Genomic DNA, 19523 nt, shown 5'->3' on the forward strand with positions numbered 1-19523 from the left:
ATTTATTCCTGGGTTGCAAGAGTGGTTTAATATTTGCAAAAAAATCAGCATGAGGCGGAGGAACGGAGCACAAAATCAGGACTTTTAAAAGTCTGTTCCACTGAGGGACACTGCTCCAGAGGCTAAACCAGGGTGAAGCCCACGCGGGGTCAGTGTGGCCCCAGGTCCCGCAGGGTCACAAAAGGATCGGGGGTGTCAGAGTGTCGGAGAGCTCGCAGGTATTAGAACGGAGAAGCCGGCTGCAGAGACAGAGCCGAGGACTGACCTCTCAGCTCGGGGTTACCTTGAACTGGTCGCGGGCTGGGTGAGCTCAGAGCGCGGCTAGAGGTTGGGGATACGGGAGTAATTGGGTGCTGTCCTCTGGGGGCGCACTGAAGAGTGGGGCCCCAGGCTCTCGGCTTCTCCAGGCCGGAGACTAGGAGGCCGCCATTTTCATTCCTGTCCTCCAGAACTCTACGGAAAGCGTTCAGGGAACAGAAGCTCCCAAAAGTGAACCCGAGCTGATTACTTAGTCCAGCCGCCAGTAAGGGCGGTGCAATCCCGCCTCCGGCAAAGACACTTGAGAGTCACTACAACAGGCCCCTCCCCCAGAAGATCAACAAAATATCCAGCCAGGACGAAGTTCATCTATCAAGGAAAGTAGGTTCAATTCCTAAGACAACAGCGCAATTCCAGAGGAGGAGAAAGCAAAGCACGGAACTCATGACTTTCTCCCCATGATTCTTTAGTCTTGCGGCTACTTCAATTTTTTTTTCTTTTTTTCAATTTTTTTTCTTTTTTCTTTTTTCTTCTTCTGCTAAATTTTTTAAAACTTTTACCCTTTTCTTTTTTAACGTTTTTTGACTAGTTTATCTAAATGTATATTTTTTTTCTTTCTTTTTTATATTTTTTCTTTATTTGTTTTATTATTTAAATTTTTTTCTTTTTTTTTCTGAACCTCTTTTTATCCCCTTTCCCCCCCCCACAATTTGGGGTCTCTTCTGATTTGGTTACAGCGCATTTTTCTGGGGTCTTTGCCACCCTTTTAGTATTTTATTTCCTCCTTCATATCCTCTTATCTGGACAAAATGACAAGGAGGAAAAAATCACCACAAACAAAAGAACAAGAGCCAGTACCGAAGGCTAGGGACCTAATCAACACAGACATTGGTAATATGTCAGATCAAGAGTTCAGAATGACGATTCTGAACATTCTAGCCGGGCTCGAAAAAGGCATGGAAGATATTAGAGAAACCCTCTCTGGAGATATTAAAGCCCTTTCTGGAGAAATTAAAGAACTAAAATCTAACCAAGTTGAAATCAAAAAAGCTATTAATGAGGTGCAATCAAAAATGGAGGCTCTCACTGCTAGGATCAATGAGGCAGAAGAAAGAATTAGTGATATAGAAGACCAAATGACAGAGAATAAAGAAGCTGAACAAAAGAGGGACAAACAGCTACTGGACCATGAGGGGAGAATTCGAGAGATAAGTGACACCATAAGACGAAACAACATTAGAATAATTGGGATTCCAGAAGAAGAAGAAAGAGAGAGGGGAGCAGAAGGTCTATTGGAGAGAATTATTGGAGAGAATTTCCCTAATATGGCAAAGGGAACAAGCATCAAAATCCAGGAGATGCAGAGAACCCCCCTCAAAGTCAACAAGAATAGGTCCACACCCCGTCACTTAATAGTAAAATTTACAAGTCTTAGTGACAAAGAGAAAATCCTGAAAGCAGCCCGAGAAAAGAAGTCTGTAACATACAATGGTAAAAATATTAGATTGGCGGCAGACTTATCCACAGAGACCTGGCAGGCCAGGAAGAGCTGGCATGATATATTCAGAGCACTAAACGAGAAAAACATGCAGCCAAGAATACTCTATCCAGCTAGGCTATCATTGAAAATAGAAGGAGAGATAAAAAGCTTCCAGGACAAACAAAAACTGAAAGAATTTGCAAACACTAAACCATCTCTACAGGAAATATTGAAAGGAGTCCTCTAAGCAAAGAGAGAAACTAAAAGTAGTAGATCAGAAAGGTACAGAGACAATATACAGTAACAGTCACCTTACAGACTAATAATGGCACTAAATTCATATCTCTCAATAGTTACCCTGAATGTTAATGGGCTAAATGCCCCAATCAAAAGACACAGGGTATCAGAATGGATAAAAAAACAAAACCCATCAGTATGTTGCCTACAAGAAACTCATTTTAGACGCGAAGACACCTCCAGATTTAAATGGAGGGGGTAGAAAACAATTTACCATGCTAATGGGCATCAGAAGAAAGCTGGGGTGGCATCCTTATATCAGATCAATTAGATTTTAAGCCAAAGACGATAATAAGAGATGAGGAAGGACACTATATCCTACTCAAAGGGTCTGTCCAACAAGAAGATCTAACAATTTTAAATATCTATGCCCCTAACGTGGGAGCAGCCAACTATATCAACCAATTAATAACAAAATCAAAGAAACACATCAATAATAATACAATAATAGTAGGGGACTTGAACACTCCCCTCACTGAAATGGACAGATCATCCAAGCAAAAGATCAACAAGGAAATAAAGGCCTTAAATGACACACTGGACTAGATGGACATCACAGATCTATTCAGAACATTTCATCCCAAAGCAACAGAATACACATTCTACTCTAGTGCACATGGAACCTTCTCCAGAATAGATCACATCCTGGGTCACAAATCAGGTCTCAACCGGTATCATAAGATTAGGATCATTCCCTGCATATTTTCAGACCACAGTGCTCTGAAGCTAGAACTCAATCACAAGAGGAAAGCTGGAAAGAACCCAAATACATGGAGACTAAACAGCATTCTTCTAAAGAATGAATGGGTCAACCAGGAAATTAAAGAAGAATTGAAAAAATTCATGGAAACAAATGATAATGAAAACACAACGGTTCAAAATCTGTGGGACACAGCCAAGGTAGTCCTGAGAGGAAAATATATAGCTGTACAAGCCTTTCTCAAGAAACAAGAAAGGTCTCAAGTACACAACCTAACCCTACACGTAAAGGAGCTGGAGAAAGAACAAGAAAGAAACCCTAAAGCCAGCAGGAGAAGAGAAATCATAAAGATCAGAGCAGAAATCAATGAAATAGAAACCAAAAAAGAAAAAAATTTGAAGAAAAAATCAATGAAACTAGGAGCTGGTTCTTTGAAAGAATCAATAAGATTGATAAACCCCTGGCCAGACTCATCAAAAAGAAAAGAGAAAGGACCCAAATAAATAAAATCATGAATGAAAGAGGAGAGATCACAACTAACACCAAAGAAATACAGACAATTATAAGAACATACTATGAGCAACTCTACGCCAACAAATTTGACAATCTGGAAGAAATGGATGCATTCCTAGAGACATATAAACTACCACAACTGAACCAGGAAGAAATAGAAAACCTGAACAGGCCCATAACCAGTAAGGAGATTGAAACAGTCATCAAACATCTCCAAACAAACAAAAGCCCAGGGCCAGACGACTTCCCAGGGGAATTCTACCAAACATTTAAAGAAGAGCTAATTCCTATTCTCCTGAAACTGTTCCAAAAAAATAGAAATGGAATGAAAACGTCCAAACTCATTTTATGAGGCCAGCATCACCTTGATCCCAAAACCAGACAAGGATCCCACCAAAAAAGAGAACTACAGACCAATATCCTTGATGAACACAGACGCAAAAATTCTCGCCAAAATACTAGCCAATAGGATTCAACAGTACATTAAAAGGATTATTCACCACGACCAAGTGGGATTTATTCCTGGGCTGCAGGGTTGGTTCAACATCCGCAAATCAATCAATATGATACAACACATTAATAAAAGAAAGAACAAGAACCATATGATACTCTCAATAGATGCTGAAAAAGCATTTGACAAAGTACAGAATCCCTTCCTGTTCAAAACTCTTCAAAGTGTAAGGATAGAGGGCACATACCTCAATATTATCAAAGCTATCTACGAAAAACCCACCGCAAATATCATTCTCAATGGCGAAAAACTTAAAGCTTTTCTGTTAAGGTCAGGAACACGACAGGGATGTCCATTTTCACCACTGCTATTCAACATAGTACTAGAAGTCCTAGCCTCAGCAATCAGACAACAAAAAGTAATTAAAGGCATCCAAATTGGTAAAGAAGAAGTCAAACTATCACTCTTCGCAGATGATATGATACTATATGTGGAAAACCCAAAAGACTCCACTCCAAAACTGCTAGAACTTGTACAAGAATTCAGTAAAGTGTCAGGATATAAAATCAATGCACAGAAATCAGTTGCATTTCTGTACACCAACAACAAGACAGAAGAAAGAGAAATTAAGGAGGCAATCCCATTTACAATTGCACCCAAAACTATAAGATACCTAGGAATAAACCTAACCAAAGAGGCTAAGAATCTATACACAGAAAATTATAAAGTACTCATGAAAGAAATTGAGGAAGACACAAAGAAATGGAAAAATGTTCCATGCTCCTGGATTGGCAGAATAAATATTGTGAAAATGTCCATGGTACCTAAAGCAATCTACACATTTAATGCAATCCCTATCAAAATACCATCCATTTTTTTTCAAAGAAATGGAACAAATAATCCTAAAATTTATATGGAACCAGAAAAGACCTCGAATAGCCAAAGGAATATTGAAAAAGAAAGCCAAAGTTGGTGGCATCACAATTCCAGACTTCAAGCTCTATTACAAAGCCGTCATCATCAAGACAGCATGGTACTGGCACAAAAACAGACACATAGATCAGTGGAACAGAATAGAGAGCCCAGAAATCGACCCTCAACTCCATGGTCAACTAATCTTCGACAAAGCAGGAAAGAATGTCCAATGGAAAAAAGACAGCCTCTTCAATAAATGGTGCTGGGAAAATTGGACAGCCACATGCAGAAAAATGAAATTGGACCACTTCCTTACACCACACACGAAAATAGACTCCAAATGGATGAAGGACCTCAATGTGAGAAAGGAATCCATCAAAATCCTTGAGGAGAATGCAGGCATCAACCTCTTCGACCTCAGCCGTAGCAACATCTTCCTAGGAACAACGGCAAAGGCAAGGGAAGCAAGGGCAAAAATGAACTATTGGGATTTCATTAAGATCAAAAGCTTTTGCACAGCAAAGGAAACAGTTAACAAAACCAAAAGACAACTGACAGAATGGGAGAAGATATTTGCAAACGACTTATCAGATAAAGGGCTAGTATCCAAAATCTATAAGGAACTTAGCAAACTCAACACCCAAAGAACAAACAATCCAATCAAGAAATGGGCAGAGGACATGAACAGACATTTCTGCAAAGAAGAAATCCAGATGGCCCACAGACAAATGAAAAAATGCTCCACATCACTGGGCATCAGGGAAATACAAATCAAAACCACAATGAGATACCAGCTCACAGCAGTCAGAATGGCTAAAATTAACAAGTCAGGAAATGACAGATGCTGGCGAGGATGCGGAGAAAGGGGAACCCTCCTCCACTGTTGGTGGGAATGCAAGCTGGTGCAACCACTCTGGAAAACAGCATGGAGGTTCCTCAAAATGTTGAAAATAGAACTACCCTATGACCCAGCAATTGCACTACTGGGTATTCACCCTAAAGATACAAACATAGTGATCCGAAGGGGCACGTGTACCCGAATGTTTATAGCAGCAATGTCTACAATAGCCAAACTATGGAAAGCACCTAGATGTCCATCAACAGATGAATGGATAAAGAAGAAGTGGTATATATACACAATGGAATACTATGCAGCCATCAAAAGAAATGAAATCTTGCCATTTGCGACGATGTAGATGGAACTAGAGGGTATCATGCTTAGTGAAATAAGTCAATCGGAGAAAGACAACTATCATATGATCTCCCTGATATGAGGACATGGAGAAGCAACATGGGGGGTTAGGGGGATAGGAGAAGAATAAATGAAACAAGATGGGATTGGGAAGGAGACAAACCATAATTGACTCTTAATTTCACAAAACAAACTGGGGGTTGCTGGGGGGAGGTGGGATTGGGAGAGGGGGAGGGGGCTATGGACATTGGGGAGGGTATGTGCTATCGTGAGTGCTGTGAAGTGTGTAAACCTGGCGATTCACAGACCTGTACCCCTGGGGATAAAAATACATTATATGGATAGTAAAAAAAAAATTTGGAAGGGGAGGCGAACCATAAGAGACTATGGACTCTGAAAAACAACCTGAGGGTTTTGAAGGGTCAGGGGTGGGAGGTTGGGGGAACAGGTGGTGGGTAATAGGGAGGGCACGTTTTGCATGGAGCACTGGGTGTTGTGAAAAACAATGAATACTGTTACGCTGAAAAAATAAATAAAATGGAAAAAACAAAACAAAACAAAACAAAACAAAAAAAATCAGCATGATACACAACATTAATAAAGGAAAGGATAAGACCCATATGATTATGACAATACATTCAGAAATAGTATTTAACAAAGTACAATATCATGATAAAAATGCTCAATTAAGTAGGTTCAGAGGGAACATACCTCAACATAATAAAGGAGATATATGAAAAACCCAGAGCTAGTATCATTCCCACTGGCGGAAAAGCTGAGAGCTTTTCCTCTAAGGTCAGGAATAAGACAGGGATGTCCACTCTCACTACGGTTATTTAACATAGTACTGGAAATCCTAGCCCTAGCAATCAGACAACAAAAAGAAATAAAAAGCATACGGATAAGCAAGGAAGAAGTAAAACATGTATCATAGTATCATATATACTAAACCCAAAAGACCACCAAAAAAACTGATAGAACTGATGAACAAATTTAGCAAAACTTCAGGACACAAAATCAATGTACAGAAATCTGTTGCATTTCTCTAAACCAATAATGAAGCAGCAGAAACAAAAATTCAGAAAATGATCCCTTATATAACTGCACCAAAACTATGATACTTAGGTATAAACATAACCAAGGAGTTGAAAGACCTGTCATCTAAAAACTACATATCACTGATGAAAGAAATTAAAGATAACACAAGGAAATGGAAAGACCCTCTTACACTCATAGAACAGAAGAACAAATACTGTTAAAATGTCTTTATTACCTAAAGAAATCTACATATTTAATATAATCCCTATCAAAATATCAATAGCATTTTTCACAGAGCTAGAATTAATAACACTAAAATTTCTATGGACCTCAAAACCCCAGATAGGCAAAGCAATCTTGAAAAACAAAAGCAAAGCTGGAGGCATCACAGTTCTGGAATTCAAGTTACATCACAAAGCTGTAATGATGAAAACAGTACGGTACTGGCACAAAAACAGACACACAGATCAATGGAACAGAACAGAGAACCAGGAAATGAACCTACAATTATTTGGCCAATTAATCTTCAACAAGGGGGGAAAGAATATTCAATGGGTAAAAGACAATCTCTTCAAAAATGGTGCTGGGAAAACTGGACAGCGACATGAAAAATAATGAACCTGACCCACTTTCTTACACCAAACACAAAAGTAAATTCAAAATGGATGAAAGACAGGAAACCATTAACAATCTATAGGAGAACACAGGCAGTAGCCTCTTTGACATTGGCCATAGTATTTTCTTTCTAGATGTATCTCCTGAGGCAAGGGAAATAAAAGCAAAAATAAACTACTGGGACTTCATTAAAATTAAAAGCTTCTGGGGGTGCCTGCATGGCTCAGAGACAGACTAAGTAGAAATGCACTTATAAAGTAACTGGATGGGGATGCCTGGGTGGCTCAGTCAGTTAAGCATCTGCCTTCAGCTCAGGTCATGATCCCAGGGTCCTGGGATTGAGCCCCACACTGGGCTCCCTCCTCAGCTGGGAGCCTGCTTCTCCCTCTCTGTTGCTCCCCCTGTTTGTGCTCTCTCTCTGTCTCTCAAATGAATAAATAAATATCATTAAAAATAAAAATGAAAAAACTTCTTCACAGCAAAGGAAACAATCAATAAAACTAAAAGGCAAACAACAGAATGGGATAATATATTTGCAAATGACATATCTGATAAAGGGTTGGTATCCAAAATACATAAAGAAGTTATAAAACAACACCCAAAAAACAAATAATCCAATTTAAAACTGGACAGATATAAATAAATAAATAAATAAATAAAACCGGACAGAAGACATGAATAGATATTTTCCAAAGAAGATATACAGATGGCCAATGGACACATGAAAAGATGTTCAACATCACTCATTATCAGGAAAATACAAATCAAAACTACAATAAGATATCGCTGCACATCTGTCAGAATTGCTAAAAGCCAACCAGAGAGGAAACAACACATGTTTGTGAGGATGTGAAGAAAGCGGAATCTTCTTACACTACTGGGTAGGAATGATAACTGAGGCAGCCACTATGGGAAATAGTATGGAGGTTCCTCAAAAAGTTAAAAAACACAACTACCCTAAGATCCAGCAATTGCACTACTAGGTATTTACTCAGAGAATACCAAAATACTAATTCCAATACATGCCCTCCCATGTTTATACCAATATTATCTACAATAGCCAAATTATGGAAAGACCCCAGATGTCCATTGATGAATGAATAAAGATGTGGTATACATAAACAATAGAATATTACTCATGCGATGCCATAAATGGAGCTAAAGAGTATTATGCTAAGTGAAATAAGTCAAAGAAAGAGAAATACCATATAATTTCACTCATATGTGAACTCGAAGAAACCAAACAAACGAGCACAGGGGAAAAAAAGAGCAAGAGAAGCAACCTAAGAAAAAGAATTTTAACTGTTCAGAACAAACTAATGGTTATCAGAGGAGAGGTTGGTGGGAGGTGGGTTAAATAGGTCATGGGGATTAAGGAGTGCACTTGTGTTGAGCACCAACTATTGTATGGAAGCGTTGAACTGCTGTATTGTATACTTGAAACTAATACAAAACACTGTATGTTAACTAACTAGACTTTAAATAAAAACTTAAAAAAGTTATATATGCTAAAGTCCTATGCCCCAATGTGTCTATATTTGGATACATATTCTATAAGGAAGTCATTAAAATTAAATGAAGTCTTAAGTGTAGGTGTTAAAGTACTAGAATTGCTTTCCTTAAAAGAAAAGGAAGAGAGCAGAGCTCATTCTCTCTTCCTGTCTGTGGATATACAATGAAAAAGTCATGTGATGGCACATCAAGAAGGCAGCCATCAGCAATCTAGGAAGAGAATCCTGACCAGATACTCTGCTGGCACCTTCATCTTAGACTTTGAGCCCCCAGAACTGTGAGGAAATTAATGTTTATTGTACGTATATGAAAAAGTGCAAATCAAAACTTCAATGAGATATCACTTCTGACCTAACAGAATTGTTAAATTCAATAACACAAGAAACAGGTGTTGGTAAGGATATAGAGTAAGAGGAACACTCTTGCACTGTTTTTAGGAATGCAAACTAGTGCACCCACTCTGAAAAACAGCATGGAATTTCCTCAAAAAGTTAAAAATAGAACTACCCTATGATCTAGCCATTGCACTACTAGGTATTTATCCAAAGAATACCAAAATATTAATTCAAAGGGATATATGCACTCTTACATTTATTGCAGCACTATTTACAATAGCCAAATTACGAAAAGAACCCAATTGTCCATTGATACATGAATGGATAAAGAAGGTGCTGTGTATGTGTGTGTGTAATGGAATATTCATCAGCCACAAAAAGTGAAATCTTGCATCTACCATGACATGGATAGAGCTAGAGAGTATAATGATACACAAAACAAGTCAGTCAAAGATAACCAAAGACCATATAATTTTACTCACATGTGGGAGATAAGAAACAAAATAAATGAGCAAAGGAAAAAAGAGAAAAAAAAACAGGAGACATTTTTAACTATGGAGAACAAACTGATGGTTACCAGAGGGTGAAGGATGGGTGAGATAGGTGAAGGGGATTAAAGAGTACACTTATCATTATGAACACTGAGTAATGTATAGAATTTTTGAATCACTATATTATATACCAAAAACTAATGTAACATTGTATGTTAACTATACTGTAATTAAAACAGAAAACTTCATATAAAAGAGAGAAAAAAAAGACAAGAGGAGAGATGAGTTTGGGAAGATGATGGAGTAGGAGGACCCTGAGCTCACCCTGTCCCATGTTTTCAGTAGATTATCATCCATGTCCAAGTCAATAAATAGAAGAGTGATCCAAAGATGGGAAGAACAAACTCCACAACTAAATACAGAGAAGAAGCTGCATCCAAAAGGTTAGGAATGTCATAAACATGGGGGAGGCTGCTAGAAGAGAGCTATGTGAGTACAGATGGCAGAGAAATGGGCCCTCACACCAAGGAGCTCACATAGGGAAGACTGATCCCCATAATGTTTGGCTTTGAAAACCACAGGGACTGAATTCCTGTGTTTAACCACTGGGACTTGGGAGCCTGGAGCTTTAACAACACTGGGCAACTTTGGAAGGTGAGTGATACCTGGCTAGCTACCCTTAAAGAGATAGCAGCCTGCGCCAGAAGGCAACATAAAAATGGCAGTTTACATAAGTGGGGGCAAAAAGGAGACCTGTTCATACCGATTTTGGAGCACGTTGAGGGACTTCTCCAAAAACAAGAGAGCTGGCAGGTGCTGTTTTCCTCTCCTGCTCTCTAGCATAAACAATGGGCCATGTGCAGGAGGTGGGACTGCACAGATACCTAACCCACTAGCAGTGCACCAAGCTCACAAGTTCTCCTGAGGACTTGCCTACTCCAAGACTGCTGGCCTGGACCCTTGACTAAGGGCAAATTTTGTTAATGTTGTGGGGACCCACCCAGTCACCAGCTGCACAGCTGCCAAAGCACACCATGTTCAGTTGCCAAGCCCTGCCCTGTTGCCTGGCCATCCTGAGCCACAAAGGCATTGTGACACACCTAGCCACCCTGATGCATGGACCCAGCTGCTGTAGCACCTCAGGATTTTGACTTAAAACTAAAAACTAGTAGCCCAGAACAAATTCTGCTAACAGCCCTGCCATGCCCCTACTTCCCTGGTGGGCATATCCCCCAGAGCTGGTCTGCCTGGTGCCACTAATATGACAGAGCAGGCACAGCCCAGGAAAAGCAGAGAGTCAGTTCAGATGACTGCATTGAAAGGGAAGGTGACTCGGACATGACAGCAAGGCATAAACAACACACAATGGATACTCTCATGAAGGGACAGGTTCTGGTGAACAGGAGACTCTGCATTGAAGGTGCCCTTCTTCATAAAGTCACTACTTTCAAGAGCAAAAGACATAGATGACTTTCCTAACTCAGAGATACAGACACAGAGAGGCAGACAAAATGAAGATAAAGATAAATTTATCCCAAATGAAAGAAGAGGACCAGGCCATGGCCAGAATCTGAAGTGAACTCTAAGTAACATGCCTGATAGAGAATTTAAAGAAACCACCATAAGGATCCTCACAGGACTTGAGAAAAATGTGAAAGACATGAATGAGAACCCTAACACAGAGATAAGGAAGAACATAGCAGAGATAAAGGGTATGATAAACAAAATGAGAAACACTCTTGATGGAATGAAGAGAACAACAGAAGAAGCAGAGGAACAAATGAGTAACCTAGAAGACACAATAATGTAAAGTATTAAAGCCGAACCAAAGATAGAGAAAAGAATACACAAAATGAGAATAGATATAAGGAACTCACTGACTCATTCCCAACGAGACCAACAAAAGCAGATCTATACCAAGACATATTGTAATTAAATTGGCAAAATACAGTGATAAAGAGAAAATTTTTAAGTCATCAAGACAAAAGATAGTAACATAGAAGGGAAAATCCCTAAGACTAGCAGGAGATTTTTCAACAGAAGGGAGTGGAATGATTACTCAAAGTGTAGAATGGAAAAAATCTACAGCCAAGAGTACTCTATCTAGCAAGGGTATCATTCAGAAGAGAAGAAGAGGTAGAGTTTCCCTTTCAAGAACTAAAGGAGTTTATAACCATTAAACCAGTCCTATAAGAAATATTTAAGGGGACTCTGAGTATAAGGGAGAGAGGAAAGTTACAATATAAAGGTAGGAAACATTAAAGCACTAAAGATGAATATTTCTGTGAAAATATCAGGAAAGGAACTCACAAGATAAAAGGATATATAACAACATGTATTTAAAGCATGGGGAGAGGAGTAAGGAATGAGTTCAACTTTAAGGATTACAACTTAATATACACTCCTATATACAGAAGAGGTTACATATATATGTACAGGTAACCATATATTAAAAACCTCTAATAAATACGCAAAGAATAAAGAGAAACATATCACTAAAAATCAGCAAAACATGAAAGAGAAAGACAAAAAAGGATCAGAGAAAATCTTCAGAAATAACTACAAAACAAGTCATAAAATGTTACTAAATACATATCTATCTATAATTACTCTGAATGTAAATGGACTAAAAAATGTTAAAATCAAAATACACAGGGTGACAGAAAGGATTAAAAAAATGAGATCCATCTACAAGGTGCCTATGATGAAATTCATTTTATGTGTTTATTTGTTTATTTATCTATATTTGGGGGGTATTTCATATTTTATTGGATTGATGTACATTTCACCATTTCTGAGACATAAAGGTAACATAGGACTAAGAATGTAGAATGGGAAAGGGAGAGAGGCCATCCACAAATCTGACTAAACTAGAAAGGTACATAATTTTTTGGGTTGGAATCTAGAGATAAACCTGCTCGAAACTGAAAGGAGGTTCTTGGTTTCTATCAAAAATCTTCTAAAGTCTCTATGAATACAAGGGCCAACTTATGGAAAAGTACCCAAATGGCACAAAACCTCATTAAGCAGGAGAAATGGGCAGGACAGAAGGATATGGGCTGTGGGGGAAGCTGGTCTGCAACACGGACAGACAGCTGGGCTGGAAGCCATGGCTCGGGCCCAGGAGCTGGAAGTAGGAGCAAGCTGTGAAGAAGTCTATAGGCAGAGGTTAGTACATTCACACAAAGCCTGGGCTTCCCAGTCAGTCTTCAGGATGCAGATGCTTTCCTCAAACAAGGGAGATTCATTTTAGACCTAAAGGTACATGCAAACTGAAATTGAAGGGATGGAGAAATATCTATCATACAAATGTATGTCAAAAGAAAGCCAAAGTAGTGATACTTATAAAGAACAAACTAGTTTTTTTAAAAGATTTTATTCATTTATTTGACAGAGAGAGATCACAAGTAGGCAGGGAAGCAGGCAGAGAGAGTGAGAGGGAAGCAGGCTCCCTGAAGAGCAGAGAGTCCGATGCGGGACTCGATCCCAGGACCCTGATATCATGACCTGAGCCGAAGGCAGCAGCTTAAAACACTGAGCAACCCAGGTGCCCCAAGAACAAATTAGTTTTAAAACAAAGACTGTAAGAAGAGACCAAGGACACTAGCCGATGAAGAGTTTAACAAGAATATAAAACAACTGTAAATATTTATACATCTAACATAGGAACACCCAAATATATACAACAATTAATAACAAACATAAAGCAACTAATTGATAATAATACAACAATAGCAGGGGACTTTAACAGCACATTTACATGAATGAACAGATCCTCTAAACAGAACATCAATGAGGAAATAATGGCTTCGAATGACATATTGAAACAGATGGATTTAACACATATATTCAGAACAATCTATCCTAAGATAGCAGAATACACATTCTTTTCAGGTGTACATGGTACTGTCTCCAGAACAGATGATGCATTAGGCCACAAAAGAAGCCTAAACAAGTTCAAGAAGATCAAAGTCATACCATGCATCTTTTCTGACCATAATGCTATGAAACTAGGAAGTCAACTACAAGAAAAAAATGAGGAAAGACCACAAATATATGGAGGTCAAATAAAATGGTACTAAATAATGCATGGTCAACTAGGAAATGAAGAAGAAATAAAATATATATGGAAACAAATGAAAATGAAAACAGAATGGTCCAAAACCTTTGGAATGCAGAAAAATTGGTCCTAAGAGGGAGGGTAATAATAATATATGCCTACCTCAAAGTGAAAGAAAAATCTTCAACAACCTACCCTTATACCTAAAGGAGCTAGAAAAAGAAAAACAAAACCTATAGCCAGCAGAAAGAGAGAAATAGCAAAGATTAGAGGAAAAATAAATGATACAGAAACTAAAACAATAACAGAACAGATCAATAGAACCAGGAGCTGGTTGTTTGGAAAAAAAAATCAATCAAATTGATAAATCTCTAGTTAGATTTAAGATGAAAAAAGGATAAAGGGTCAAATAAGTAAAATCACAATTAGGAGAAATAACACCCAATACCACAGAAATACAAACAACCATAAGAGAACACTATGAAAAACTATATATACCAACAATATACCAACTGAACAACCCTGGAAGAAATGGATACATGCTTAGAAACATATAAACTATCACAAGTGAAACAAGAAGATATAGAAAATCTGGAAACAATAAAACCAGCAAAGAAATTGAATCAGTAATCAAAAACACAGAAGAAACAAAAGTCCAGAGCCAGATGGCTTCACAGGAGAATTCTACCAAATAGTTAACAAGAGTTACACTCATTCTCTTCCAAATACTCCAAAAAATAGAAAAGGAAGGAAAACTTCCAACTTCATTCTCTGAGGCCAGCTTTACCCTAATACCAAAACTAGATAAAGACACCACGAATAATAGAATTACAAGCCAATACAATACCTTTGATGAACACAGATGCAAAAAATCCTCAACAAAATAGTAGCAAACTGAATCCACCAATAAATTAGAAGAATCATTCACCATCAACAGGTGGGTTTTATTTCTGGGTTGCAAAGGTAGTTCAACATTCACAAATTAATGTGATACATGACATCAATAAGAGAAAGGATAAGAACCATATGATTATTTCAATAGACAAAGAAAAAGCATTTGACAAAGTACGACATCCATTCATGATAAAAACGTTCAATAAAGTAGGTTTCAAGGGAACATACCTGAACATCATAAAGGCCATATATGAAAACCCACAGATAAAATCATCCTTAATATGGCAAAACTAAGAGCTTTTTCTCTAAGGTCAGGAACAAGACAAGGATTGTCCACTCTCACCAGTTTTATTCAACATAGTACTGGAAGTCCCAGACAAAGCCATCAGGTAACAAAATGAAATAAAATTCATCCAAATAGGGAAGGAAGAAATAAAACTTTCACTATTTGCTGATGACATGATACTGTATAGAGAAAACCTGAAAGACTCCACACACATATACACACATACAAAACTGCCAGAACTGATAAACAAATTTAGTAACGCCACAGTATAAAAACATCAATGTACAGAAATCTGCTTCATTTCTATATATCAATAATGAAGCATCAGAAAGAAAAATTAAGAAAACAACCTCACTTACACAATTACTTAGGAATAAACCTAACCAAAGAGGTGAAAGACCTTGACTATGAAAACTACAAAATGCTGATTAAAGTAATTGAAGATGACACAAAGAAATGGAAAGACATTCTATGCTCATAGATTGAAAGAATAAGTATTGTCAAAATATCTGTAGTACCCAAAGCAATCTACACTTTTATTGGAATCCCAATCAAAATACCAACAATCTTTTTTACAGAACTAGAACAAACAATCCTAAAATTTATATGGCAATGGAAAGACCCCAAATAGCCAAAGCAATCCTGATTTAAAAAAAAAAAAAAAGCAAAGCTGGAGTCATCCAATACAAAGCTCTAGTAATCAAAATAGTATGGCACTGACACAAAAAAAGACAAACAGAACAATGGAACAGAATAGAAAACCCAGAAATAATCCTACTGCTATATGGTGCTGGAAAGAAAGTGGAAAGAAATATCCAATAGGAAAAAGCTTCTTCAACAACTGGTGTTGGGGAAATTGGATAGCAACATGCAAAAGGGTAAAAGTAGACACTTTCTTGAAACACACATAAAAATAAAATCAAAATGGATTAAAGACCTAAATGTGAGACCTGAAACCATGAAAGTCCTAGAAGAGAACACAAGCAGTGACCTTTTTGACACTGGTTGTAGCAACTTCTTACTACATATGTCTCCTGAGTGAAGGAAAACAAAAGCAAAAAGAAACTATTGGGACTACATCAAAATAAAAAGCTTCTACACAATGAAGGACATAATTAAGAAAACTACATAGCAACCTCCTGAATGGGAAAAGGTATTTTCAAGTATATCCAATAAAGAGTTAGTATCCAAAATATATAAAGAACTTATAAAACTAAATACTCCAAAACAAATAATCTAATTAAGAAATGGGCAGAAGACATGAACAGACGTTTCTTCAAGGAAGACATCGAGACATTCTGATGGCCAAAGACACATGAAAAGATGTTCACTGTCACTTACTGTGAGGGAAATGCAAATCAAAACTATAATGAGATACCACATCACACCTGTCAGAATGTCTAAAATCACCAACACAAGAAACACAGGTGTTGGAGAAGTTGTCAAGAGAATGGAACCCTCTTGCACTGCTGATGGGAATGCAATCTGGTATAGTCACTGTGCAAAACATTATGGTCCTCAAAAAGTTACAAACAGAACTACCTTATGATCCAGCAATCACACTATTGGCTATTGACCCAAAGAATAAAATACAAAGGCATACATGTGAATTTGGAGAGTCATCAGCTTAAAGATGATTGATGTAGTTATCAGATAATTTGCAGAAGACCCAAGAAAAAAAAAAAAAAGCCCAAAACAAACAAATCAAGAAACCTGTGGAAAACTCTGCAAATAGGAGGTAAGTACAGCCAAAGAAAAGAAACAGAAAATACAGAAATGTAAGAAAACAGAGATGTACAATAAGATCAGGAAAGAAGCCTGGCAGAATAGTTCCTAGGAGGGGTATTTAATAGTATGTAAAGACAGATAAAATCAAGGAGATAGAGACTAAGAAAAGAACACTGGTTGGTTACTAAAGAGAATTGGTGATTCTGGAAAGAACAGCTTTTGGAGAGTGGTGGTGTCAGAAGCCAGACAATTAAAAATAAAGGAATTTTTAGACAGAAAGAAAACAGAAGCAAGAAATAAAGGCTATTCTAATAGCTTGATAGTGAAGGGGAGGGAAAAAAGATAAGAAAGTGGCACAAGTAGTCAATGTGCAGCACAATCAGAGAAGAGAATAAAGATACAAATTGGGAAAAATAAAGGCACTAAATATTTTAAAGTAATCAAATATTTCAATATTTTTCATATACCGATATAAATTATATGTTTAGAAAAGTCCATTTTAAAGTAATTGATAGTTCAACAATAATGTATATGCTACTTAGTCTTTCATTAAAATTTACAAAAAATAAAAATGTTTCATATATTAAACTATATTAATAACAAAGGAAAAAATTCCAAAATCATCTTTAGATAGGCTTTATATTTTTAAGGGCTATCTCAAATTCAAAAAAGGATGTGGTTTGAAATAGCTCTTTATTTAGTTTTTCCTCCTTATTATCTCATATTTTATTTTAAAAGACTAAAATATATTTTGAAGTAGTTATTGGAATCTGCTCATGGCTTGTTCCTGATTGTGGATATGAACCCCTATCTTACTCAAATTTAATACAACATTAAAATTGTCATTAACTATAAGGGCATGCTAATTTTTACTACCTAAACACATCAGCTTTTAAATGATTCATCTGTCACCATAAGATAACAGAGAATAAATGCTGTCCATATTTATTTCCTACCTTGTTTAATTGGTAAAACTCTATTCCGAAATGATTTGGCCTTCCCTGGGTCATGGCTATTTCCACTCCTGCTATAACCGCTGAAGCTCGATGAAGAAAATGGCCCATCCATTTCGTCATCCAGTAAATATAACGAAAGGCCTTCAGCAGCATCTGAAACTTACATATAAAAAGACTGTAATATTAACATACATTATCATGTTTTCAGGAAAATTAAACAAGCTGTTTTTAAAACTATATCTCACTCAGTTACTTTACTCCAACATCAAAAATACAAGCTGTCTGAAGAGGGAAATATGAATATATTGAGAACAAATGTTTTATCACATCATTAAGTTTTCAAGCACAGAATGTCAGAAAAACTTGTCCAATAAAACCACCTCCCCAGATAATGAATTTTTAATTTTTATGTTTACAAATACGTTGTAAATGAGTGCTCTGAGATATTACATAGTTAAAAATTATAGTTAACAGAATTGTAAAACAAAAAGACTTCAAAATTCATCTAGTCTCAACACTTTGATTTTAAAAATAGAACTGAATTCTATGGCCTAATGTCTTACCCAGGGCCACACAATTAGAAGAAATGGGAATACAGCATAACTTTCTACATCCAAATCCAATGCTTTTTTTTTTTTTTTTAAAGGTTTTATTTATTTATTTGACAGAGAGAGATCACAAGTAGACAGAGAGGCAGGCAGAGAGAGAGAGAGAGGGAAGCAGGCTCCCCGCCGAGCAGAGAGCCTGACGCGGGACTCGATCCCAGGACCCTGAGATCATGACCTGAGCCGAAGGCAGCGGCCTAACCCACTGAGCCACCCAGGCGCCCCAATCCAATGTTTTTTGTACTATAAATCATGCTGCCTCTTCTACATGCTTACCATCCATATTAAACTGAAATACAGAACACCGAAAACAAAAGATATTTACCGGGAGACGAGAAAGGAGAGCTAGTCCTGGCATAAGACACTGAGGTATTCTGGTCATTTTTAGGCTGCAACTTCATTTGTTTCTGCTTCCCTTTGGGACTACAATTTAAAATATATAAAAATGAACATTTTTTTCTACCAGCAACATATTATGATAGACAGTGTGATACAAATGCTTAAGCTGACCAAAGAAATGCCTTATAATTTAAGTGAAATGCTTCAAACTGGTAATCATCAAAATTAAAAAAAATAGCTTTTGGCATAATAAAATCCACATAAACAAAGCTTTGGGTTACCAACTCCACCTTTACACAATAATAAGAGTTTTTAAAAAATCTTTTTGGTCTTTGGATCTTCTCAAACTATTCAATAAACCTTAAAAAATGAGGTAATATATACAAAGTGCCTTAAAACACAAAATTCTACATCAGTGTAACATACCTAGGAGCTCTGCTACTAGATAATGAACTGCTACTGCTTCTTAGACGTTTTCTGTACCGTGGCCTTCTCCTCTTCTGACTCTGCATTCCTGACTTATATTCAGAGATGATATTTTTAATATGACTTTCAAATAAGGCAGATAATCGCAGTGTCATGCTATAGATCTGAAAAGGTAGAAATCAACTACTTTAATTACATAAAATAGAAAGTATAAATATACCTAGACTGGCATCAGCATCAATCTTTCAGAAAAAATAAATGTGCAATTTTATACATTTGAAAACCTCTTCCTAAAGAATTAAAATACCATTTTCTCCTAGAAAGTAACAAAGATTATTTAAAAAATCATATCCAATGTTGGGAAGGGTAGAAGAAAGATTCTCATACATTGCCAGTGAATATTTTAACTGGAACAACATTCTAAAATACAAT

General features: G+C 37.1%; 1 protein-coding gene across 4 annotated transcripts in view; it reads right to left on the reverse strand.

Moving 5' to 3' along the window:
* BRWD3 (bromodomain and WD repeat domain containing 3) overlaps positions 1-19523 on the reverse strand; it is a 235373-nt gene that overhangs the window by 12391 nt on the left and 203459 nt on the right. For all 4 annotated transcript variants that reach the window (XM_045995124.1, XM_045995126.1, XM_045995127.1 and 1 more), the window contains 3 exons: positions 19092-19255; positions 18652-18749; positions 17722-17880 (listed from right to left, as the gene is read on the reverse strand). In XM_045995124.1, the coding sequence (XP_045851080.1) occupies positions 17722-17880; positions 18652-18749; positions 19092-19255 (421 nt within the window). The remainder of the gene's footprint in view (positions 1-17721; positions 17881-18651; positions 18750-19091; positions 19256-19523) is intronic.

Source organism: Meles meles, chromosome X, assembly GCF_922984935.1.
Source record: "Meles meles chromosome X, mMelMel3.1 paternal haplotype, whole genome shotgun sequence".
In the NCBI taxonomy this organism is placed as follows: domain Eukaryota; kingdom Metazoa; phylum Chordata; class Mammalia; order Carnivora; family Mustelidae; genus Meles; species Meles meles.